Here is a 24,624-nt window from a genome sequence, read left to right as displayed (position 1 = left end):
AAGGGATCTTCCCGATTTGGGGACTGGACCCAGGTCTCCTACTTTGGAGGTGGGCTTCTTTACCATCCGAGCCACCAGGGGAGCCCTTTCACACACAGGCAAAAGAGCCACAGTGGGCTGCTAAAATCTTTAAAATCATTTTTCCATCTCTTTTAATGCAAGATATAAACAAATTTCCTATCTTACATCTCTTTTCTGTTGAAAGAAATCTGATAGATTTTTCCATCAAAAACCATTATTCGGTCTTAAGATGATTGTTCAAGCTGATGGCCTCCCCATTTAGTATAAAAGTGATTTGTTTAGACAAAAAATAAAGTTAAAGTGGCTATGAGCTCAGATGTCAGATATACAGTTGTTTACCTAGCTCTCTTAAAGCATATTTTAAACTGTTATACATAGTATGACAGGTTATAGACTGCTCTGGTTATCATTTCTTGAGTAAATTTCTAAGTCCTTTTTATGAGGCACTATTACAGTAACTTGGAAGGACTGATGCTGAAGCTGAAACTCCAATACTTTGGCCACCTCATGCAAGGAGTTGACTCACTGGAAAAGACCCTGATGCTGGGAGGGATTGGGGGCAGGAGGAGAAGGGGACGACAGAGGATGAGATGGCTGGATGGCATCACCGACTCTATGGGCATGTGTTTGAGTTAACTCCCAGAGTTGGTGATGGACAGGGAGGCCTGGCATTCTGCGACTCATGGGGTCGCAAAGAGTCAGACACCACTGAGCGACTGAACTGAACTGAACTGATTACAGTAACTGGTGGATTATACAAAGGGAATAACAATCATACAGAACAAAGGAGCAGAACGGAAGTGTTTTAAAACCCCACATAAGAATTATAGCCCTTACTTTACCAGTCAGTAGCTGAGAAAGGTTTAGGTCCTATGTAACCATCTGTGAGCTTATCTGAATAAGTCTGTAATCTAGACATATGGGCAATAGAAGAAAGGAGGGCTAGTCCTGTTACAGTATAGTGTTCAACCTAAACTCCAGGACAACACGATTATTAGTACTCCTTATATATGCCAGAATGCCCTGTCCCCCTCCTTGGGAGAGATCTGCTGAATAAGTTAGGAGCTAGTATGTTTTTTAGGACAGGGTGAAGTCCAAGGAGGTAAAGAATCCAAGCAGAGAATGCATCTATCAGTTGCCCTAGAAGACCCACCCGTTGGGCAAGACGGCAAGACATGAGAGAACAGATGGATCCTGCAGTCTGGGATACCTCAGTGCCAGGAAGGGCAAAATGTGACCCCCCCCCCCAACAATAATATAAGGTTAAGGCCTTGGGAAAATACCTCTGGAAGCGACACTATCCCTTAAAGTTCAAGGGGCCCCGAGGGGAAGCCAACTGCTGCTCAGCAAATTCCTAAAACACGGGCTCATCAGCCCCTGCCAACCCCCTGCAACACCTTGATCCTCCCTGTTCACAAGCCTAAGGGGAGTGTCGGTTTGTGCAAGACGTACAAGCAGTGAGTGAAGCCATCATCCCTACTCACCCACTGGTGCCAGATTGCACACCTTCCTCCCCAGGGGCCAGGGAGCGCCCAGTATTTCTGGTCTGGACCTCAAAGCTGCATTTTTAAAAATATTCTCTTCATCCAGACTCTCAATACTGTTGTGCCTTTGAATGGAGAGACCCTGACTCCCTGCAGGCTACCCAATCTATCTGGACGGTGCTTCTACAGGGTTTTCAGGACAGCCCCCATCTTTCTGGAAGTGCTTTAGCAAGGGAAGTGAGGGAACTGAGCTTTGAGAAGGGAACTCTGCTCCAATAGGTTGATGATTTATTGATAAGCATTGAGACCAAACAAGATTCAGATCACAGTATTGTTAAGGTCCTAAATATTCTGGAAAAAATAGGATATAAAGTCTCTCCAACCAAGGCTCAGATCTCTCAGCAAAGGGGAAAGATATCTCTCAGTATTTAGGATTTGTTTTTACCCCAGAGGCAGAGTCCTGGCCAAAGACCAAAAACCAGCAATTAGTGCATTACCATCTCCAACCACAAGGAGGCAACTCTGGCTTTCTGGGCATGGCTGGGTTCTACAGTATCTGGATTCCACATTGTGGCCTTATAGCAAAACCCCTCTCTGAGGCTCTAGAGGGAGGAGAAAGGGAACACTTCTATGGAATACGGACCACCAGCGGGCCTTTAAGACTCTGAAGACTGAGTTCAGAAGAGCAAACACAGCGGCTTCTCAATTTGGACGAGCCCTTTATCATGTTCATGAGCGGTCAGGAATAGCACCGTGGGACCACACTTAGATGTGTTAACCCCTCATCAGGCACAATCTATGCTGGAGGTCAAAGGACACAGTGGTTAACTGGAGGAGGGTTAACAAGATACCAGGCCCTGCCAATGGACACCTCCCATATTACCTTAAAGACGTGAAAGTGAAAGTCGCTCAGTCGTGTCTGACTCTTTGCAACCCCATGGACTATACAGTCCATGGAATTCTGCAGGCCAGAATACTGGAGTGGGTAGTCTTTCCCTTCTCCAGGGGATCTTCCCAACCCAGGAATCGAACCCAGGTCTCCCACACTGCAGGTGGATTCTTTACCAGCTGAGCCACCAGGGAAGTCCAAGAATATTGGAGTGGGAAGCCTGTCCCTTCTCCAGGGGATCTGCCTGCCCCAGGAATCCAACTGGGGTCTCCAGCATTGCAGGCAGATTCTTGACCAACTGCGCTATCAGGGAAGCCCACCTTAAAGATATGTGAGACCTTAAACCCAGAAACTCCCAGTGGAGAGTAGAGACTTAGCACATCAGTGTATAGAGACCGTAGGACAAACTTACTCCAGTAGGTCTGATCTAGATGAAACTCCTCACAGCCCTGAGGTCAGATGGCTTACTGATGGCAGCAGTTTTGTAGAAATAGGAACCCAAAAGGCCACATACGCCACAGTTAGTCTAGATGAATAGAAGCCAAAGTCCTGCCACCCCACACATCAGCTCAGAAGGCTGAACTAATTGCATTAATGAGAGCTTTGCAATTAGGGAAGGATAAAGAATTAAATATGTTTACTGACTCCAAATATGGGTTCCACGTGCTACATGCTCATGCTGCCATTTGGAAAGAAAAAGAAATGTTAATTGCTAAAAATTTCACCATAAAAGGCTTCCGTGGTGGCTCAGATGGTAAAGAATCTACCTGCAATGTGACAGACTTCGGTTTGATCCCTAAGTTTGGAAGGTCCCCTGGAGAAGGGAATGGCTACCACTCCAGTATTCTTGCCTGGAGAATCCCAAGGACAGAGGAGCCTGGCAGGCTGCAGTCCATCGGATCACAAAGAGTTGGACATGACTTTGACTAACACACACATACACGCGTGTTTGCCATCCCCCCCCCCCCCCCACCACACAGAACTTCCGACCCAGGGAATAGTAACCTACTGTGGGGGCCATCAGAGGGAGGGATCTTTGGGGGGCAACGGTAAGGCAGAGCTGTTCAATTGCAAAATAGGCCACTCACCTACAGGAACTTGAACAAGTTTTGGCTGTAATGATTGGCCCCCTGAACTCCCTAGCCTCCCCCAGTATCCCCCACAGGAAAAGGAACATGCTGAGAAATGGGCCTATGAGAAGGGAAGTGCAGGCTGTATAAAAAGGAGGATAAGGTTCTAATCCCCGAGGCCCAACTAGGGAAACTCACCAAGAACTTACCTGGCGCCACCCCCACGGGAGGGATGCACTACAGGCCTTGATGGAAAAGACTTTTTCAGGGAAAGAGCTTAAAAGAACAGTATAACAAGTAACACTTGCCTGTGATTTATGTGCCGCCAAGAACCCACACACCCATCCAATCCCTGCTTCGTTACTCAGGCCAACTCAACACCAAGAGACATTTCCAGGGAGAAGAATGGCAATTAGATTTCACCCAAATGCCCCATGATCAGGATGTAAGTATCTTCAGGGTGTTTGCTGATAATTTCACAGGATGGGCTGAAGCCTTCCCCATTGGATCTGAATAGGCTATGGTAGTCTGTAAGTTTCTTCTGAAAGAAATAATTACTCAGTTTGGACTTCCAAGGTCCCTCCAGAGTGATAACGGACCCTCTTTTATAGCCCAAATCAGAAGGGCTCACAATAGCTTTAGGGACAGACTACAAGCTACATACCTCTTGGCACCCCCAGTCTTCAGGGAAGGTAGAGAGAAGGAACCCTACTTTAAAGAAATCCTTAGCAAAGCTCTGCCAAGAAGCTCATGAACCCTGGACCAACTTGCTTCCGCTTGCACTCCTCATGGTCCGCATAGCACCCAGGAATGGTCTGAGATTTAGCCCATGTGAAATCACCTCTGGGAGGCCCTTTCTTACTGCAGACATTCTACTGGGTGAGGGCCTGAATCAGGCCCTGAGATAGACTATTAATCGAGGACGAGTTCAGGAGGCGATCCAGGGCTACATCCACAAGTCACTGCCAGCTCCCACTAAGACTAGAGAGGAAACAGCAGCCCTCAGAAATTAACCTCGGGGGCTAAGTTGTTCTCAAAACCTGGAAAGACAGGTCCCCTGAAGATCAACTATTGTCAGAATGGAAGGGTCCTTATAAAGTAATTATAGCCACCCCACTGTTGTCGAACTGCAAGGGATATCAAGTTGGGTACACTTGTCCAGACTAAAGGTTTTACCTCCAGAAACCCCGCAGGTCACAACAGAAGAGCAATACATCTGTGAAACAGTGGGAGATCTGAGACACCTACTCAGAAGAGAGGCACCATCAACAGATGAGTAAATGAGGCCAAGGGTGGGCTCCTAAGAGAAGCCTCAGCGGGGCTTGGGACCTCTTGTTTCCTTAGCTGATATAGTTCTTGACAATCAGCTGGGCCTCAAGTAACTTCTGGCAGAAGAAGGTAGAGTTAACGTGATAACTAGTACTTCCTGCTGCACTTGGATCAGCGCAACAGGACAGGTAAAAGTTAACATTAAGGAAAGAGATGCCCAGGCAGATTGGCTCCATAATTTTGGCAGGGGTGATCCTGCCTTCCTTGTCTGGTCAACGGTTAAGGCAGCCCAAAGTTAACTTGGTTCCTTCCCTTTTTAGGCCTTTCAACAGCTATTGTTGTTGTTCACCTTTTAGCCCGTTTGTTCAACATTCTGGTTAAACTTGTTTCTTCCAGGCTGTAACGGTTTGAAATTCAGCTCACGATGGCTCCAGGAATTCAGCCCATTCCAGCGGAGGGTGGCCCGTGGACCTAGGGGTCACTGAACTGGCAGTGAGGAACTTCTACACCTTAGGGCAGGCTAGGGTCTGTGGCCCCATCCAGCAGGAAGCAGTTTCAAACAAGCCCCTCAGCCCCTTACTCCTTAAGAATAAGGGTGTAAAGTCCCTTGTGGAGGCAGCGGGGATGAGATAGACTGGAACCTGGGACCCTTTGTGCAGTGATACGCTGCTTGTACCTGAACACACCTCTTGTCTCCTTGAGAAACAAAATACAAAGAAACTATATGGGACTTAAAATAATGCACGCATGCCCAGATGGGACAAATTCTGGACAGAAGATACGAAGAGACCAAAGAGACCCAAATGCCACTTTTGAAGAGCAAAAGCGGAGTGCTGTGCATGCCCCCTGCACAAACACCACCAAGGGGTGGGCAAAACACCGCAGTCACCTCTCTGGGCCAGCCCCCGGACACAGCCCTGCCCTCAGCCCATGTGATAAGCGAGCTTAACGCCCTCCCCCACCACCCCCACCCCTTCTCAGGGAGCCAGAAGACCAAGAACCCTGTTTGGTAACAGATACATAAAAGTGAAAGTTCATTACCACTGTATTTTTGAGATCACGGTATAATCTGTAGAGAAATGAATGATAAAAATTTTTAAAAACCATTAAATATCATTATAGACTTCATGTCCTAAAGTCATTATTGACTTACTGTGTGACATTAGGAAGTGATACTCCTGATTTCCTCACCTGCAAATTGAGAATTCTGTGGTAATAACGACTATCTCAGGGATTGTTTGGGGGCATTAAATGTTTAAACTTAATTTTTTTTTTATATTTTCCCAGTTTTATTGAGATTTAATTAACATATGCTGCTGCTAAGTCACTTCAGTTGTGTCCGACTCTGTGCGACCCCATAGACGGCAGCCCACCAGGCTCCCCCGTCCCTGGGATTCTCCAGGCAAGAACACTGGAGTGGGTTGCCATTTCTTTCTCCAATGCATGAAAGTGAAGTCTCTCAGTCGTGTCCAACTGAGCGACCCCATAGACAGCAGCCCACCAGGCTTCTCCATCCATGGGATTTTCCAGGCAAGAGTACTGGAGTGGATTGCCATTGCCTTCTCCATAAACTTAATTTTAAATGTTTAAAATGCTGAGAGACTTAGTGTCTGACCCAGAGTAACGAAGGGCCAGTGAGCTGCTGCCTGTTGTTCGGTAGTTGTCCTGTAATGTCTCAGGGTGAACTCCATGATAAGCTTGTGATAGAGGCAGAGCAGCTCACTATTTCCCCTAATTTACAGGTGAAAAAAATGGAGATCACCGATGCCAAGTGGCTCACCACAGATTACTATGAAGGCGGTGAAAAACCAGGTCTCCCGTCTTCTCTGGTTCCTGTTGTTGCTTCAGTTCACTGGAGATTTGCTTTTCGCTTTATTTGCATGAAGCGCACGCACAGCACCACTAAGCGGCTTCTTTGTTTGTTAGGCCCTGGGCTTTGACAAGCAGTTCCAAGTCAAACAGAACCTGATGCCCGGGATAAGGGCACAACCCTTCTGGAAGGGCTGGAGATGCTTTTGCAAGGCATACATTTCAATCCCCGAGTGAGGAGACGCTGGTCAACACAGTCTCCAAAATGAATAAGTGTTGCGCAGCCAGAGGTGTGCAGGACAAAGGACCATAGCTCATCAGTATCCGCTGAGGACTGATTGCCATCAAGTCTTATTCAGTAAAGGTGACCTGACTATTAACCTCTCTAACTCGATCAGATTGCGTGAGAGGAGAAAATAAATTCTTTAGAAGAATCCGTGAGGCGGACTCCTGTAAACACAGCCATTCATATCTAAGTCCTGTCGCTGTTTGCTCCTCCCTCCCCACGGCCAGGAAGATCTGACCCAAGAGCAGTACCCAAACCTCCACACAATAAATCTGCTGGGAAGCTCAGGGGCTCCCCCAACCAGCTGCATCAACTGAGCACCCCACTCTCATTCTGCCATTCCCCGTGAAACACCCTATAGGCACACATATACTTTTCCAAGATCAAATCTGAGCAGCTGAGAAGGCAATGACAGTAGGGAGATGAAAATGCAGAACCATGAGAGCCTCTTTTCCTTCCCCTGTCTGGAATCTCACTCCAAAATACCCTCCGGATCATCGCTTAAAGTACCGCTTTCTTAAAAGAGCAACTTCTAAGAATTAGATACTTCTATTTCAGGATAAAAAACCTTAGATCAAAACATTTTTTTCTTCAGAGCATCCATTAGGACACAGTTTATCACACTTTTAAAAAGTGAGATGTAATTGACAGCTCAGTTGAGATATTAGTTTGAGGTGGTGGTTTAGTCACTAAGGCGTGTCTGACTCTTGTGACCCAGTGGACTGTAGCCCACCAGGCTCCTCTGTCCATGGATTTCCCAGGCAAGAATACTGGAGTGGGTTGCCATTTCCTTCTCCAGGGGATCTTCCTGGCCCAGGGATTGAACCCGGGTCTCCTGCACTGCAGGTGAATTCTTTACCAACTGGGCCACCACAGAAACCCCGTTAGTTTTCGGTATACAACATAATGATCCTATATTTGTATGTAATGCAAAATGACCATTCTCTCTTGAAACACTTTATTTGCTGGGCTCCCAGGACATGGCACTGTCTTGGTTCTCTGTCTGGTAACAGACATTAGATGGTGGAAACGTGGACAAGTAGAAGAATGTCCTGGCTTCTAGGAGACACATGCTGAAATATTTAGGAGAGAAGTGCCAAGTTGCCTGTAACTTAACTGCAAACGTTTCAGGAACAGCAGGTACGTGAGAGAGGTGAACACACATTCTTAAACAAAGAACATCTTCCTTTTCTGCCTGATCTGAGTCTAAAGGGCTGAACCCTCACAACTCCTCCCCGTCTCCAATGACACTCCATCTCTAAGCAGCCTCACCCGGTCCCCTTGGCACTGAAAGCATTCCTATGCTGAGAGCTCCCTTGTTCCTGTCCTCACTTCACCTCTAGACCCAGATCTGAATATTCCACCACTTACTCCGCACTACCACCAGGAAGGCTAGCAGGTGTCTCAAACTGGACGTGTCCATGCTGACCTCCAGATGCCATTTCAAATTGGCTCCTCCCCCAGCGTCCCCTTATCAGTAAGTGGCAACTCTATTCACCCAGTGGCTCAGGGTGGAAACCTCTGAGTCAAACATGATTCTCTTCTTTCTGTCCGAAGCCACCCCCAGTCCAGCAGTGAATCCCCTGGGCTTTGCCCTCAGGATAGACCCTGAATCCAGTCTCCTCCCTGCATCCATGGCAACCGCCCAGGTTCAAGTCACTTTCACCTAGACTATTAAAACAGCCCCCTATGGAGGCTCCTGATTTCTACCTAAACACACCAACCAAATCAGACCATAAATCCTCCACTGGAGACCCTCCAGTGACTTTCATCTAATTTAGAATAAAGCCCTACAAGGCGGCTCACACCTCACATCCTTCAGCCACACTGGCCACCGGGACACCCACTCCCCCTGCCCGTGGCTTCAGGGCTCTCCTTTCAGACGTGCAGCCCCTGCTCCCGCCCTCTCAGCCGGCCTCTGACCCTCCTACCCGCACTGCCCTCCGCAGCCCTCCCCATCCTCTTCCCGCATCTTACAGGTGAACTGTGTCCCCAGAAAGATAAAACTAAGTCCTAACCCCCGGGATCAGTGAATGTGACCTTATTAGGCTGCAGGATCTTTGCAGACATCATCAATTAGGATGAGACCATTAGAACCAAAAATCTAATCCAAAATGTCAGTGTCCTTAGAAGAAGAGGCCCACACACAGAGGAAGATGCCAGACGAAGACACAGAGCGACAGGATGGCCATGTGCAGCGATTAGGTGATTAGCAGAGATTGGGGTGACGTGGCTGCAAGCCAAGGAACGCTACGGATCACCGGCCACACCCAAAGCTCAGCAGGGGCGAGGAAGGCTTTGACCCAGGGTCTCGGGGGCGGCGTGGCCCTGCTGGCGCCCTGATTTCAGACATCCATCAGAAATGGAAATGAAATCATCATCCATCAGAAATGAAATCAGACATCTCTGATTTCAGAGAATCGGGTGAGGATGAACTTGGAGTATCTTGGTTCATGCTCTGATACAGCAATTCTAGGAAACTAAAACACCCCGATCGCAGATTCTTCGCATCCACCGTTGGCTCCTGAAATGTCACCTTTTCTTGATGGCCCGTCCTCTCCATTAGACAATGAGCCCCTCTAGGTGAAGCTTTCACAGCCTTGCCCAGGGACAGCCAGCCGTCCCCGAGCGCCCCCTGCGGCTCCGGCCAGCACACCGCGCGGTCTCTCTGTTGCCTCCAAACTTCGCTCTTTGTCCCCCCTGACCTCAACGAGTTTATTCCATCAGAGAAACAGATCCATAAATAAACACCCAAAAGAATGATTTTAATAGAAAGGTGTACATCACACTGCCATATTTACAATGGATAACCAACGAGGTCCTACCGCGCAGCACAGGGAACGCTGCTCAACGTTATGTGGCAGCCTGGCTGGGAGGGGCGTTCGGGGGCGAATGGATACGTGGATGTGTATGGCTGAGTTCCTTTGCTGTCCGCCTGAAACTATCACAACATTGCTAATCGACTATACCCTAATACAAAATAAAAAGTTTTTTTTTTTTAAAGAAAGGTGTACAAAGTGTGAGGAATGTCTATTCACTTAAGAGTCATGATGAAGAAAATTAAACTTATCTCTTTTTTATCTCTAAGTATCAGAGATGATTTTGGATGTTGAACTTGTAGGCTAAGATCCTAAATGCTTCGAAACATTCATTATTTGCACTCATAAACAATGAGAGCTTTTATGATTCTTTTTTCATTACAAGGCTTTTTGAACTAGATTTTACTCTTTTCCCAAGGAATAAACTGAGTCACAAAAGTGATAGAGTCCTGGTTAGATAATCATTGTCCATGTTGGTCCCCTAACTTTCTTAGAGATCTGGCTGTACTGCCCTCACATTATAAAGAATCTCTTTAGTTTTCCCAGAAAGAGGATCTTCACAGGACCAAAAATAAACCCACATTAGACTGAAGATCTAATTAGAATTGATCAAGGGTCTGGCATGAGATTGACAAAACTGCATATTTTTTTATAATATTTATACTTCATTATTTTCTCCCAACATTGGATAAGATATGCAGATACCAAAAGTTGCTAAGTACCTGTGATTCTGTACTCTTTAATGTAAAAATAACAGCACCATATCAATAAACACCATGGCACATACTCCATACAAATACTGAAAATTGGGTGCCATGAACCACATCTAGCTCTCAGTAAAATCCCAGGGCTGTCATCTAACTGTTTCATGCTTCACGCTCGATGTTACAAAAGGCACATGCCCTTCCAGCTCCTAGTCTTCATGAGAAGAAATAACATTACTTCTAAAAACTTGAAGTGTTTAAAAAGTTCATAATTATTTTTTAAGGTCTATTGGGTTAGTTACAATATTGCTGCTGTTTTATGCTCTGGCTATTCTTTTGGCCCTGAGGCATGTGGGATCTCGGCTCCCTGACCAGGGATAGAACCCTCACCCCCTGCATTGGAAGGGGAGTCGCAAGCACTGGACCACCAGGGAAGTCCCTAAAGCATTTTAGAATTAGGCCAGGCCAGCCTAGCTGGGTTAGAGCAGATGTACACCCACTAAACGCTTACAGGGAATCCTTTTACTACTGGAAAGCCTCTCCTAGAAGCGATCAGCCAGACTGAAAGGCAGTGGGAGAAGCTGGGTCAAGGGCCTGTGCCTGCAGCTTGTGCTTTGGGGTGACCCAGTAATGCACCATACCCCGAGTCAATCAGAGGCTGGCACCAGAAGGACTGCCCACCCAGGCCACTCTCACTGACCTTTCCCTGGTCCCAGCCAGCCTCACGATAACTCAAACTTGCGAAAACGTAAAGGTTTAGAGAAACTTATATACTTTACAGAAGCAGACTTACTTTTCTAATTATGTGTTCAAAATTAAAGGACCAACGCAGGAGACCTGGGTTCAATCCCTGGGTCAGGAAGATCCCCTGGAGGAGGAAATGGCAACCCACTCTCGTATTCTTGCCTGGGAAATCCCATGGACAGAGGAGGCTGGTGCGCTACACTCCATGGGATCACAAAAGTCAGACACGACTTAGTGACTAAACAACAACAAGGTAAATATGCATTAAAATAGGGAAAAAAAGCCAAAAAAAGAGAAATGATGCATTTTTCTCTTTTGTGTACCTCTATGCTTTCCAGATTTTTATGATTAGCAAAAATTACTCATTAACATAGAAATCATTACATTGAAATATTTACTGACTTGTATTTAATTTTCAAGAAATGAAACAACACATTAAGATTTTTCACAGTCCTATTTTCAGGAATTTGGTCAGTTTTTCCCTTGAGCCAAAACTAATGACATATCTATGGCATGACAAATACTAGTACTTTAAAACAGGGATAGCTAGACACTCCAGTCTAGAAACAGGTGAAATTCATTCAGTTCTCATGACCAAAAAGATGGAAAACAAAGACACCAAACAGAAGTGAAATCCTAAGATTAAAAACTACTGTACATTTCCTCTTTGTATACATATATGCCTTCGTATTAGATATGTGAAAATAAATCTTTCCCTGGACTCCCTAAAAATAATGTGTTCAACATTTTATTCATAAATAGTTTATACTAAATTTACTTTTAAAAACAAAGCCACCGTGCTATCATCACACCTAAAACCTATCAGTTATTTCTTATAAAATATTCAGTCTGTGTTCCATTTTTTTCTGATTGTCTCATAAATCTATATTGTTTGTATGACTTACATTTGATTTAAATGGATGCTAACAGATTCAAGCAGCTATTTGTAATCATGGTCTGGGCACATACTGGCCAGGGCAGATTCAGGAACCAGTGGCTGACCCAGCCTCCCGAGCCTCATCTTGGGTGAACTTGTACCCCAGTGAATGGGCCATTTGAAATTATTTTGTCTGACCAACTCCTGCCCTATTCAAAAAGTGATACCAAATACTGCATTCCCATCGCTTCAGTGATCACAGGCAAGGACCTGGCAGGGGCAATTTAATATTACATTTTACTCAAGCCAACTGATTTGTAGGCAAAGAGGACTTGTTCCCGCACCGCTGCCCCACCCCAGCAGAGAATCTCTGCCTACTCTTTATCTAGTCAGGCTTTAGGCTTAAGGAGCTTCACATTCAACTTCAAGTCCACACCCATTTTAGACTTTGCAAACCAAAGTGTGGTATTTTCTGGCAAAGGTTTCTACAGTCACAGGGAAAGAAAGGAATTGGTCTGGACTGAGTAGTGCATAAAATGTGAGCTAGGGTGAGCTGGCTCCAGCCGAAGGTTGCATAACGGAAAAGCTGCTTTTCAACCCAAACTAGCAAAAACAGTGACTGCAGAGCAGAATTCCAAGGGCAATTTCAGGACACCAGGATGTACCGATGCAAAATATACTGTATAACTCCAATCAAAAAACAATGGTGCTTCCAAAACAATTAAATGCCAGTAGAACCATAGACAACAGATGGAGAAACATAACGATCAGTTCAGTAGTCCAGTCCCTCAGTGGTGTGTCTGACTCTGTGACCCCAGGGACTGCAGCATGCCAGGCTTCCCTGTTCATCACCAACTCCTGGAACTTGCTCAAACTCATGTCCATCTAGTCGGTGATGCCATCCAACCATCTCATCCTCTGTCCTCTGCTCTCCTCCTGCCTTCAATCTTTCCCAGCAATGCACACACACGAAGTCTGGCCCTGTAGTTGTGGGTCTACACAACAGCGTGGGCTCAGAACAGGCACACATTCAAAAAAGCGCAGCAGCACAAGGACCCCCATGTGCTGTCCAAAAACCCATTTGCTTCATCTCCTCCCCTCCAATCAGATCAAAAGCATAACAGTTGCGGGTTTTTGAGACGTTTGGAAAACGTTTGATACCCAGAAATATCCGTTGTAAAACTTAGGCACGTCTTGCAGGATTTAAGCTCACGTTGGTATAGGAAACGCATCTAGGACTGCAGATGGGCGAGGAGGACCCTTCGATTTTTGCAAAAGGCTCAGCTTGGGTGGCACCCCGCCTCTCCAGCAGAAAATCCCGGGCGAACGCTGCGCGCGCGCGCGTTGAAAGCAATCAGCCGCCCTGCGCCACCTCCCAGACCGACACGTTGACATGGGGGCTGGACCAGGCGCTGCCCGGGGATGTTCGGTTTGCCCGCTGCCCGGGGCTTTTCAGCAGCGCTGGAGCCGTTCTGGTGGGGATTCTAAGGGGTCGGGCCAGCTGCCACTGTTCCAGGGGCTCCGAGGTGGGTGGAGAGAGGAAGATAAGGGGACCCTCCTAGGAGGGGGGCAGGTGCACGGGGCAGGGAGTGACTCCAGAGCCGGAAGGAAGACCTGCAGGATGACGGGGGCTGGGGGACCCGGGGTAAAGTCGGGACACAAATCGGGATGCCGCCCACCCAGAGCCACTCACCATCCTCTAGGGCTTCATGCATCAGCAGAAGAACCAGCAGCAACCAAATCTTCATCTTCTGGGCGAGGGGTCGGGGCCAAGGCGCTGGAGACCGCGGGTCGGAGGCGCGCGGACAGCGCAGGACGAGGGCAGGGGCGCCAGGGGAGGCGGCGGGCGAGGGGCGGGCGCCTGGGACGCCGCAGCTGGAGGATTCGGTTTCAGGAGGAAGAACACAGATTTTAGGGAAAAGTTTGGGGATTTTTTTTTTTTTTTAATTCTCTATCTGTGTAATGTGACCTCTCCTGCCCCCTGGTGGAGCCGTGAAGCGCTGCGCTTTTTCCTCGAGGCTGAGAGCGAAATGTCAATTACAACAGTCTTTCAGAGATTTCGCGCTCCCAGCGCGTTTTACCAAGTTTACCAGCTTCGAGAAGGCTCGGCGTAATTCTGCGGGGTCTCATCTAACCAGAATTGTCCAGATGTCACCAGAGCTCTCCCACCAGCTCGTACGGCCGTGAGGCTCTGTAAAAAGTGCCCCCTGCATTTATTTCTTCATTCCCAGCAGGTCTCTCACCTGCGCTCACCAAGACCATCGCCCTTGTTAGTCCCAACTCCGCACCCAGCCCTGTACCTGCTGGACACGAGCCTCCCTTTGCAGCTGAGACCTTGCAGCCCCCTGGGGCTCCCAGGGGGGGAGGCTGCTCTGCCTTCAGAGGGTCCCACGGCAGGCCAGCTGCTTCCCTGGGGTTCTGTTGGAGGGTTTGGAGAAACTTCTTCTTCCTCTCTTAGGCAGCAGAAGCCCCACTGCCCTACAGAAGACTCAACTAGGTGTTCAGGAGGAACTGTGCCAGAAAAGAGATCCAAGTAACAGCACCAGGGCCTCCGTCGGGACTCGGAGAAGTCAACCACTGGGTTATCACTCTGGGCTGAAGCCTGGGGTTCCGGGTACACCTCCCTCCCTCACTCCAAATGCCCTGCCAGGCCCTGCTTCATCACCCTACTGACTGCATCAAGGCTGCCCCTCTTGGCCATCATCCCTCCTTCTCTGCTCCGGCTCAGAGAGTTACCATCTGTCACCAGCAAGTGGCCACAGCCTCCTAGCTGGTCTCCCTGCCTCTCTGTCTTGCCCCTCAGTCCATACTTTCTCTAGCTATTAGACTGATCTCCAAACACAATTCTAAAAAAAAAAACACTAACCTAACTAAACCCCTCCGAAGGCTCTCCAGACCTCTCATGCCCGGTCAGGCCTCTCCAGTTTCCTCTCTTGGCACCCACAGTTCCCTGGCCTGCTTGCCACGCAAACAGCGCGCTCCCAGCGCCCTCGGGCCAGCCGGCACGGTGGGGTGGGAGGGGGGCACCAAGGCTTCTGCTGCCCCCTCGGCCCCCCAAAGCCGCCTTCCTTGTTCCACCACCTGCCAGCCTCTCACCACTCATCCTACAAGGCTCAGCTCAGACCCTACCTGCTCCTGGCTGGGCCAAGCACGTCCCCAGTGTGAATCCTTTGTGATATCATAGCAGCCAAGACAAAAAGCACAACTGAGCTGTGAATCCGGCTTCACCTCTTTCATCTGCTTTTGCCTGAGTTCAAGGGCAGGAAATATGTCTTACTGAATTTTGTACTCCACCATCAGTTTATGGAAAATCATATTTATTAGGAGCGTACCACACTCCACACAGAGCATAAAACCCTCACCACACATTTCTTGTTGCTCGTATCAACAACAACCCAACCAGGGAGGCTGCATGGTTAGTATCAGCCCCATTTTACAGACAAGGCAGCCCAAAGTCAAACTTGAACCTGCACTCTACCAGTTAGTTACAATGTACAGTTGAAATCACTACCTGTGAAAGCTTTCCAGCAGGGCTGGCCCGCCCCCAAGGTCTCCCCTCTCAAGCTCGGAAAATTGGAGGCAAGAACTCTGTGACTTCCCTGATAGGCTTGTTAACAGACAGCTAAGGTGATGGGGAGGCAACAGATAAGACAGAATTGCAACCCATTCCATGAAGAGAGGGAAAACCCGGTCTGTTGGTCTGTTGTGATCCACACAGTCAAGGGCTTTGGTGTAGTTGATGAAGCAGAAGTAGATGCTTTTTCTGGAATTCTCTTGCTTTTTCTATGATCCAATGGATGTTGACAATTTGATCTCTGGGTCCTCTGCCTTTTCTAAATCCAGCTTGAACATCTGTAAGTTCTTGGTTCGGTTCATGTACTGTTGAAGACTAGCTTGGAGAATTTTCAGCACTACTTTGCTAGCATGTGAAATGAGTGCAACTCTGCGGTAGTTTGAACATTCTTTGACATTGCCTTTCCTTGGGATTGGAATGAAAACTGACCATTTCTAATCCTGTGGCCACTGCTGAGTTTTCCAAACTTCCTGGCAACATATCTTCTGCTTATCTTAGGTCCATACCGTTTCTGTCCTTTATTGTACCCGTCTTTGCATGAAATGTTCCCTTGGTATCTCTAATTTTCTTGAAGAGATCTCTAGTCTTTCCCATTCTATCGTTTTCCTCTATTTCTTTGCATTGATCACTGAGGAAGGCTTTCTTATCTCTCCTTGCTAGTCTTTGGAACTCTGCATTCAGATGGGTATATCTTTCCTCTTCTTCTCTGCCTTTCACTTCTCTCCCTTCTCAGCTATTTGTAAGGCCTCCTCAGACAACCATTTTGCCTTGTTGCATTTCTTTTTCTTGGGGATAGTTTTGATCACTGCCTCCTGTACAATGTCATGAACCTCTGTCCATAGTTCTTCAGGCACTCTAACAGATCTAATCCCTTGAATCTATTTCTCACTTCCACTGTATAATCATAAGGGGTTTGATTTAGGTCATACCTGAATGGTCTAGTGGTTTTCCATACTTTCTTCAGTTTAAGTCTAAACCTGGCAATAAGGAGATCATGATCTGAGCTGCAGTCAGCTCCCGGTCTTGTTTTTGCTGACTGTATAGAGCTTCTCCATCTTTGGCTGCAAAGAATATAATCAATCTGATTTCTGAATTGACCATCTGGTGATGTCCACGTGTAGAGTTTTCTCTTGTGTCGTTGGAAAAGGGTGTTTGCTATGACCAGTGCGTTCTCTTGGCAAAACTCTGTTAGCCTTTGCCCTGCTTCATTCTGTACTCCAAGGCCAAACTTGCTTGTTATTCCAGATATCTCTTGACTTCCTACTTTTGTATTCCAACCCCCTATGATGAAAAGGACATCTTTTTTTGGTGTTAGTTCTAGGTCTTATAGGTCCTCATAGAACCATTCAAGTTGAGCTTCTTCGGCATTAGCAGTTGGGGCATAGACCTGGATTCCTGTGATATTGAATGGTTTGCCTTGGAAATGAACAGAGATCATTCTGTCATTTTTGAGATTGCACGCAAATACTGCATTTTGGACTCTTTTGTTGACTATGAGGGCTACCCCATTTCTTCTAAGGGATTCTTGTCCACAGTAGTAGATATAATGGCCATCTGAGTTAAATTCACCATTCCAGTTCATTTTAAAATGTCAGTGTTCACTCTTGCCATCTCCTTTTTGACCAGGTCCAATTTACCTTGATTCACAGACCTAACATTTCAGGTTCCAATGCAGTATTGTTCTTTACAGCATTGGACTTATCTTCCATCAACAGTCACATCCACAACTGGGCATTGTTTTTGGTTTGGCTCCATCTCTTTATTCTTTCTGGAGTTATTTCTCCACTCTTCTCCAGTAGCATATTGGGCACCTACCAACCTGGGGAGTTCATCTCTGTGTCCTATCTTTTTGGCTTTTCATACTGTTCATGGGGTTCTCAAGGCAAGAATATTCAAGTGGTTTGCCATTCCCTTCTCCAGTGGACCACATTTTGTCAGACCTCTCCACCATGACCCATCTTGGATGGCCCTACACGGCAGGGCTAACAGTTTCATTGAGTTAGACAAGGCTGTGATCCATGTGATCAGTTTGGCTAGTTTTCTGTGATTGTGGTTTTCATTCTGTCTGTCCTCTGATGGATGAGGATAAGAGGCTTGTGGAAGCTTCCTGATTGATTTATAGTATATTTTGTTATTTGTCTGGGCAAGGGATGCCCCCATCATTGATTTCATGTTAACTATGATTGTATATTTTCTCTTCCAGATGAAGTTTCAAATCACCTTGTCAACTTCCATAAAAACTTTGTGTTGTGAGCATGACTATATAGAGTTTTTATTTGGAAGAAGAATGCTCATATTTACAATATTAAATCATCCTATCCCAGAATGTGTCATAATGTTAACTATCATTCCATTTGCTCAAGTCTATTTTTATGTTCCCATTATATAATTGTTTAATGGTGGTATTAGGACAACAATTTTGGAACTCTGTAATCCCAAGCCTAAACCAACATCACTGGTATTCTTTTTTGTAAGAAGTGGAAACTTGGACATAGACACAGTGGCATTCTAATTTATAAGCAGCAGAAACTTGGACATAGACACAGACACATATACACACAGAGGGATGATCACGTGAAGAATCAGCGAGAAGACGGCCATCTACAAGCTGAGGGTCTGGACCTCAGAAGACGCCAACCCTGCTGACCTTCCCTTCACACAATTCCACTGTGCCAGCACAGAAGTGGGGGGCCTCAAAACCTACTTACCAATGCTAATCAAGACAACAATAAATAACAGATAAATTAGGTTTTAGGCTTCTATTTGGAAAATACTTTGCTGTTTTAGCTCGGTTTTTAATGCAGGCTAAATTCATACTCAAGTTTAATTTAACATGGGGGTGTTCCCTTCCATTTATGAAAAAAAGAAAAAAAAAACCCAACAGGAATTAAGTCTATACACAATGGCATCTCAAAATTAAAGAAGATAATTTAGGAGATTTTCAATTTTAACTAACTTGGAACCATGTCAGAAAACTGACTCCTCCCTCCCCATCAAAGGGTAAAGAGGGCTGCAGTTGATAAATGTTTATTCACTATACAGTACAAAATTTCCGTTAGTTATAGATCACTGATCACCAGTTCCTGAAAGCTATGATTTGGTCAGGAACATAACAAGGAGCTTCTTGCCAACAAAAGCAATGGCAAAGACACTGGTCCATTAAATAAATGGCAGTTGGATTGGCAGGACCTCAGATGTGTGGTCCTGGGGTGGCATGCTTCAGGAGCAACTGGTATGGGGGCTGTGTCACGGAGACTGAGTATGGTGAAGGACATCTCTCACAGGACTTGGACGTCGTACAGTACTAGGCTGCCAGGTGAGTATTAACAATATAATGGTTTCCATTTAGATTGTACTACACTTCTGAGCTCTAAAGTGGCCTAAATAAAAAAAGTTTAAATTTGATAAGTGTGAAATGTAAGCTTTTGGTAGGTATGATACATATGCATACAACACTATGATAAGTCATATTGAAATTTATTTTAAAAATACATGGTTAGAAAGCACATATTACAGTGGCGAAGCAGCAGTAGTTTTTATTTATTACAAATTCTAAAAAATAATCCAATGTTGTAAGCAAAAAGGAACGCTGATTATCATCAAAAACGTGTAAATTTAAAATTATCTACAATCCTACACACAGAAAAAAAATCTCTGTATTTGAGTAAGACCAAAGTATCTGTTGGTTTTTACAGACACAGAATTTCAGTAGAGTTTTAGGCCCTATCAACGGTTTCTATTAAGTACAATGGTAACAAAAGAAAGCAATGAAACACATGGATACCAAAGATGAAGAGCCTGATAACCAGGCATGGGCCAGAGAAACCAGCCATGCTGGCAATACAAGGTTCTTTACCAACGGAGCCGCGGCCCGTGCGCTTCCGCTGCCAAGGCTGTTCGCGCTGGTGCAGAAAACGCAGGGGCCAGGACCTATGGTGCAGTTCCAGGGAGCAGCCATCCCTCCCATGAGTCGGAGGGGGTCCTTGGTCCTCATCATTTACCTTGTACTCACGGGATATTTGGAGCTGAAACGAAGGACCCCAACTACCTTGGTTTTTCACTTCATATCCTGTCCCGACATCCCAAGACTCCCCAACAAAGGTAGCTACAGGCTACCTCACACTTTGCAGCCTGCCTGCCCCATGGTCCTGGTTGTGACCCCCACGGAGCTGCTGTCAGGGGTCACTGAAGGCCCTTGAAAGCCAGAGACAGTGGCGGTGGCCTCAGCTGAGGTGCATAAAAGCTAAAATAGTACTCCCAGGGCTGCTGATTGGGTTGAGTCATAACAAAATGCATTTGAAATGAACAAGACTAAACTGTGTACATAAAAACAATAACGAACCACTAAACCAACAACCACAACAACAGTAGATCAGGCCTCTCAAAATTCAGAAACCAGAAAGCCATTGAAAATGTTTAAATATAATTATACAAGGAGATAAAAAAGAAACTCGGCTAACAACGAAGTCAGACAATGTTATTTTCACACATCTATGTGTCTGAAAATCAATGACCTGTGCTGGCATTAGTTCCTACGTGAACTTTGGTACTTCTTCCCTTGATATTTTAGAACAAGCTAGAAAATGTTAGGTAGAAAATGTACAGAGAAGGCACTATTTTGGCACTAGTCCAAAATCAAAAACAAGCCAAAAAACCAAGCTAATAACACCCCCACGAGACATTCACACGAAGCGCGTGTATATTAATATTCCATGATGCACACTCTAAACCCAATCCTTTAAAATTAGGTGGGACATTGTATTCGTATTTTTGGTTTGAGTTCTACTGTCGCTTGAAGCATATCAGCAGATACCTAGGCAGAGAACATCATGGGCAACATCACAGGGAAGGAAGAGTTGGCATCTTGGCACAATTGTGTCATGTGGTTTATAGTCTCAGAATATGCTGATCTAAGAGGAAAAAGAGCTCAGACTAATCTAGTCCCTCCAGCATTATCAGCATTGGCAGGCGATTACTATTCCTTTTTTCCCCTTGCTAAACAGTTAAATACATTTAGAAAATCACTTGGTAAATATAATTTCTAATTCAAAAGATTGTAACATGCCCAGGACTTAGAAAATATTTTAAATTTATTATTTAAAATTTTAAAGTTTAAAAAATCCTTTATTCAGAAAAATTAAAAGAAGACAGGGTCTTGTCTTTTAAAGGAAACAGATAATTCTGAAACAGATATTTTCTATCAAGTGTGGCAATAGAAGGTTTTATAGATACAACATTAGTTTTTCATTAATATATATATTCCAAATGATGTTTTGGTCTTACTTTTCTAGATATCCGTCTCTGGGGAAAATGGCATTAATTAAGCAATAATCTGTATTTCAGTATATATCAAAAGTTCTAATATAAGTAGTTTAAATAGTTTTTAAATTTGGACTTGCATAGCTACCTTGTTAAATGTAGGGTCAGTATGGCCTTTGTATTGTTATTCACAAATCATAAGAGTATAAAATAAAAGTGCTATTATAAGAAGTTTCTCACTGAAAATGTTCAGAGAGCAGATTTTCTAGTGCAAAAAAAGAAAAGTAATTTAAGCTGTTTTTACTCAATCACAATTAAGAGAATGCATATGTATTTTTTTTAATTTCTGGAAAGAAGTTTATATGTGTGTCTCATTACTAGTAAAATCCACAAAGAACATTTTGGCAATCCTAAGAAAGCAAAACCAACATTTTGTTCAACAGGTTGTGAATTCAAATGTAGGAACAGAGAGAGAGAGTAAAAGACCTGGTAGCACTGACTTTTCCTAAAAAAGCACAAACCAAGACAGAAACGTCAGAAAAGGTACAGCAGAAAAAGTAAATGGAAATTTCCTAATGCCCCCACCCCACTGCATTTCAGATCATGAAGCACTTAATGTACTAGACTTCAGTGATTTCATATTAGACACATTATAAATATATCTTTCTGAAAGAATCTATCTATAGAAAATATTATACATATAAAATTGCCATATATTTCAAAATAGTTTAAAACCTAAACATTTTGCATAAGCATAGCTACCTATCAATACAAAACATTTTGTCAGTTGGGTTTTTAAAACCTAGACAACAGGATTATTTCCAAAGCCCATCATAAACCCAGCTGACTTAAACACCAACATTTGAAACACACAAACACACATATATATACATGTGTATATATTAACATATACACTCATACATACATATAAAGATATTTGAGTTTTCACAGAAAAAAAGGATAGTCATGAACAAAGCATCTTTCATAGACATTTGTGTTTGTAGTGTTTCAAGGTGGAAAAATTATTTTTAAGTCAATTCTGCTCCTAATTGAACACAGTGGGCATAATAGTTTTAGCTGCCTGTCACGTTCTAGATAAATTTCTTGATTGTGCTATAGTAAAAGGTTTAATATCCACACGTGAAATTTTCATATTCCCATGTGCAGGGCCTGATTACCGAATCAAAGTGCTTCTCAGAATGCTGAGTAACAGCAAGGATCTAGGATTAGGCCCACAGTAATGGTTACAGAAATGCTTTGCCTCTTGCACAGCCAACTCTTCCTCTCCAGTAAAACATGCAATACTGGGCCTCAGATTTTACCATGTGCACCCTGGAAATTGTGGAATGTTAGTTCTGAGTTCTAGATCCGAGATGCTACAACACTAGCACCCAGACTTTCCTGTTCACTGGATTTTTCATCACAATAAACTCCTAAACAATCAAAACTTGCTTTTTAATGACAAAAATAAAATGGCTGATCTCTTGGAAGAGCTGTCAGAAAATAAGTGTTTTCCTTGCCTTTGTCTTAAGCTGGTCACCTGGGCTTGATAATGTGCTAGTCTCATTTCGTGAACCATGTAATTATTTGTAAGAAAAGTAATTCATGAGAAGCGAAACACACGGAAGATAAGCAGTCCACTTATTAAATAACCCTATAAAATGGAATACAGTAATTTGAGAATCATACATTTAAAAACAAATTACTCGTATAAAGGTTAGTGTGTTTCTATGGCTTTAATTCAATTAGGTTAAGTTTTTGGCTTGATGTTTTAAATAATCATGTATTTAACTAAAATATTCTATTCCTCAACCACTGATGGGTTTTTCTAGAATACTGGAACTTGCATCAGTAGTTTTAGTGTGGTCATTTAAAAATAAATGAAATAAAAAGTGCTGAACAATTTATGGGATGGGGAAGAAAAATATCCCTAAATGTTTCCAAAAGAAACATCAGAAGCAAATTAGATCCAAACCCCTCATATTGGGCCAAATGCCCTTTAATAACTGAACGGGGACTTTAAAATCAGAACAGGGGAATTTGCTTGTATTCCTTCATTTTTTCCCCCCTTTTTTGCATGTAGTAAAGATAGAATTTACTACTGGCTTAGGAAAAAAAAAAACCCTAAATAAATTGTGAACTATGATTATTTATTAACTAAGGGAAAAAGGTATAAATCATTCCACCAATTATGTGATCTGGGAGGTTCTACTGGCTTATTTTAAGTGACTTTTAAAACAGGGGTGTTTGGGGTCTTATCCAAGCACCTAACTACTCTGATCTTCAAATGCATCCTCCTCTCTGCCACTTACACGCGCTTCCTGCCCACGGGGACCACCTTCACTTTCTAGCACAAAGGATCCCTAGGAGCTCGCACTACCACTCTCCAGCCCCTGACTGGACTGGGGCGGGGCCGGGGGGTGGGGAAGATATCATCCACACAAGGTGAAGGCCTCACATTCAAGGACCACTGTCTCAAAGAAGACCGCCATTCGAAGGGGTGCCTGCCACCTGCTGACACAGAAGGCCGCTCCTGCCCTGCGGGCTACTACAGACACCAGCAATCCGACTGGCTGAACTTTCAGCAAACTGTCATACCTCCCAGAAGAAAACTCTGTACTAAACCCACTGCCGACATCTATAAGCTACAGAAAAGGCTCATTTCCTATCCCCTCCCCTTACTCCAGACCAATGACAGGTACAATGATGGGTAAATGCAATTTTAGGATGTTCTAACTTGACATAAAGTCCAACAAGGAAAAGCAACAGTTATTTCCCCAACCACACCCAGCACATTCAAGATAATTTTCTATTCAGTGATCACCTCCATTTTAGTGTGGGCAATAGAGGCTACCGATGAATGACAACACTGGAAAAAGGCAATGCGATAAGAGTAAGACACCAACAACTTTTAACATTGATATTCCCCAACATATACAAACATATGCACACACACGCCCACATTCCCACTCTCTGGGGGATATTTATCATGGAGGAGCGAGCTCAGAGTGGTTTCCCTAGATGTGTGAGTCACCATCAGAGGAGGTGCTGTTCAGGTGAGTGAGTATAAATTAGGGTGAACTATGTCTGCAGCAAATCCATGACAACCTGGTGTGGTGATGACATCGTCATGGTTCCCTCCATGCAGACTATGTACGTGAAGACTCTGGACCAGTTCTGTCCCAGCAGGCACTAGCATTCGCTCGTCTTTTCGTGGAAAATGAAAGGTAAGCTCAGGTTTCTTTGGTGATGGTCACCATCTTGCATGGCAGATTTTTCTTCTGTTGCTGCGTTAATGTTGTCTGAATACATATCTTCATCATCATCTTCATCCCTCGGATTACCCTCCAGGCTGTGTCTAATGCCATAAGCGAAGTAAATCAGGAAACCTTTCAGGGGAAAAAGAAATCAGCTTTTGGTGTGACATAAAATGACTGTACAAGTAAAATTTTCTTTTCTTTTTTTTTTTTTTACTGGTGGACAATTGCTCTGCAATGTTGTGCTGGCCTCTGCCACACACTGACATCAATCAGCCACTGGTATGTGTGTGTGTGTGTATATGCCCCCTCCTATATGTGGAAAATTTAATATAGAACATAATAGGATATTTTGTGCCTTCTCTTTCTGTGCTATTTTAGAAGGGCAGAATGCAAGTACAGCATATTCCATGCAAGGTCGCTGACAGACGTCTTCCCAGTACAAAGTGCTTCTTCACTTTTAACGTGCAATCTGTATATGCAATATTGCAATCCTGGAATAAGAAGTCAAGTGGGCCTTAGGAACCATCACTATGAACAAAGCTAGTGGAGGTGACGGAAT

The 24,624-nt window shown here is 44.6% G+C and overlaps 2 protein-coding genes across 6 annotated transcripts in view; both read right to left on the bottom strand.

Annotated features, from left to right (window-relative positions):
* The window catches only part of PDGFRL (platelet derived growth factor receptor like), a 78,636-nt gene extending 63,826 nt beyond the window's left edge, over positions 1–14,810 (bottom strand). Inside the window, exon 1 of one of the 2 annotated variants that reach the window (XM_070460000.1) lies at positions 13,666–14,810. In XM_070460000.1, the coding sequence (XP_070316101.1) occupies positions 13,666–13,720 (55 nt within the window). In that variant the 5' untranslated portion in view covers positions 13,721–14,810. Of the gene's footprint in view, positions 1–5,082; positions 5,609–13,665 lie in introns of those variants that run through there. The other variant, XM_070460001.1, reaches the window with a different exon arrangement.
* A 4,197-nt stretch (positions 14,811–19,007) lies between these two features.
* The window catches only part of SLC7A2 (solute carrier family 7 member 2), a 71,671-nt gene continuing 66,054 nt past the window's right edge, over positions 19,008–24,624 (bottom strand). For all 4 annotated transcript variants that reach the window (XM_020916899.2, XM_020916908.2, XM_020916916.2 and 1 more), the window contains one exon: positions 19,008–24,194. In XM_020916899.2, the coding sequence (XP_020772558.2) occupies positions 23,998–24,194 (197 nt within the window). In that variant the 3' untranslated portion in view covers positions 19,008–23,997. The remainder of the gene's footprint in view (positions 24,195–24,624) is intronic.

This window comes from Odocoileus virginianus, chromosome 32, assembly GCF_023699985.2.
Source record: "Odocoileus virginianus isolate 20LAN1187 ecotype Illinois chromosome 32, Ovbor_1.2, whole genome shotgun sequence".
Classification (NCBI taxonomy): domain Eukaryota; kingdom Metazoa; phylum Chordata; class Mammalia; order Artiodactyla; family Cervidae; genus Odocoileus; species Odocoileus virginianus.
The sequence above is the reverse complement of the archived record's forward strand: the minus strand, read 5'-3'. Positions and strand labels throughout refer to the sequence as shown.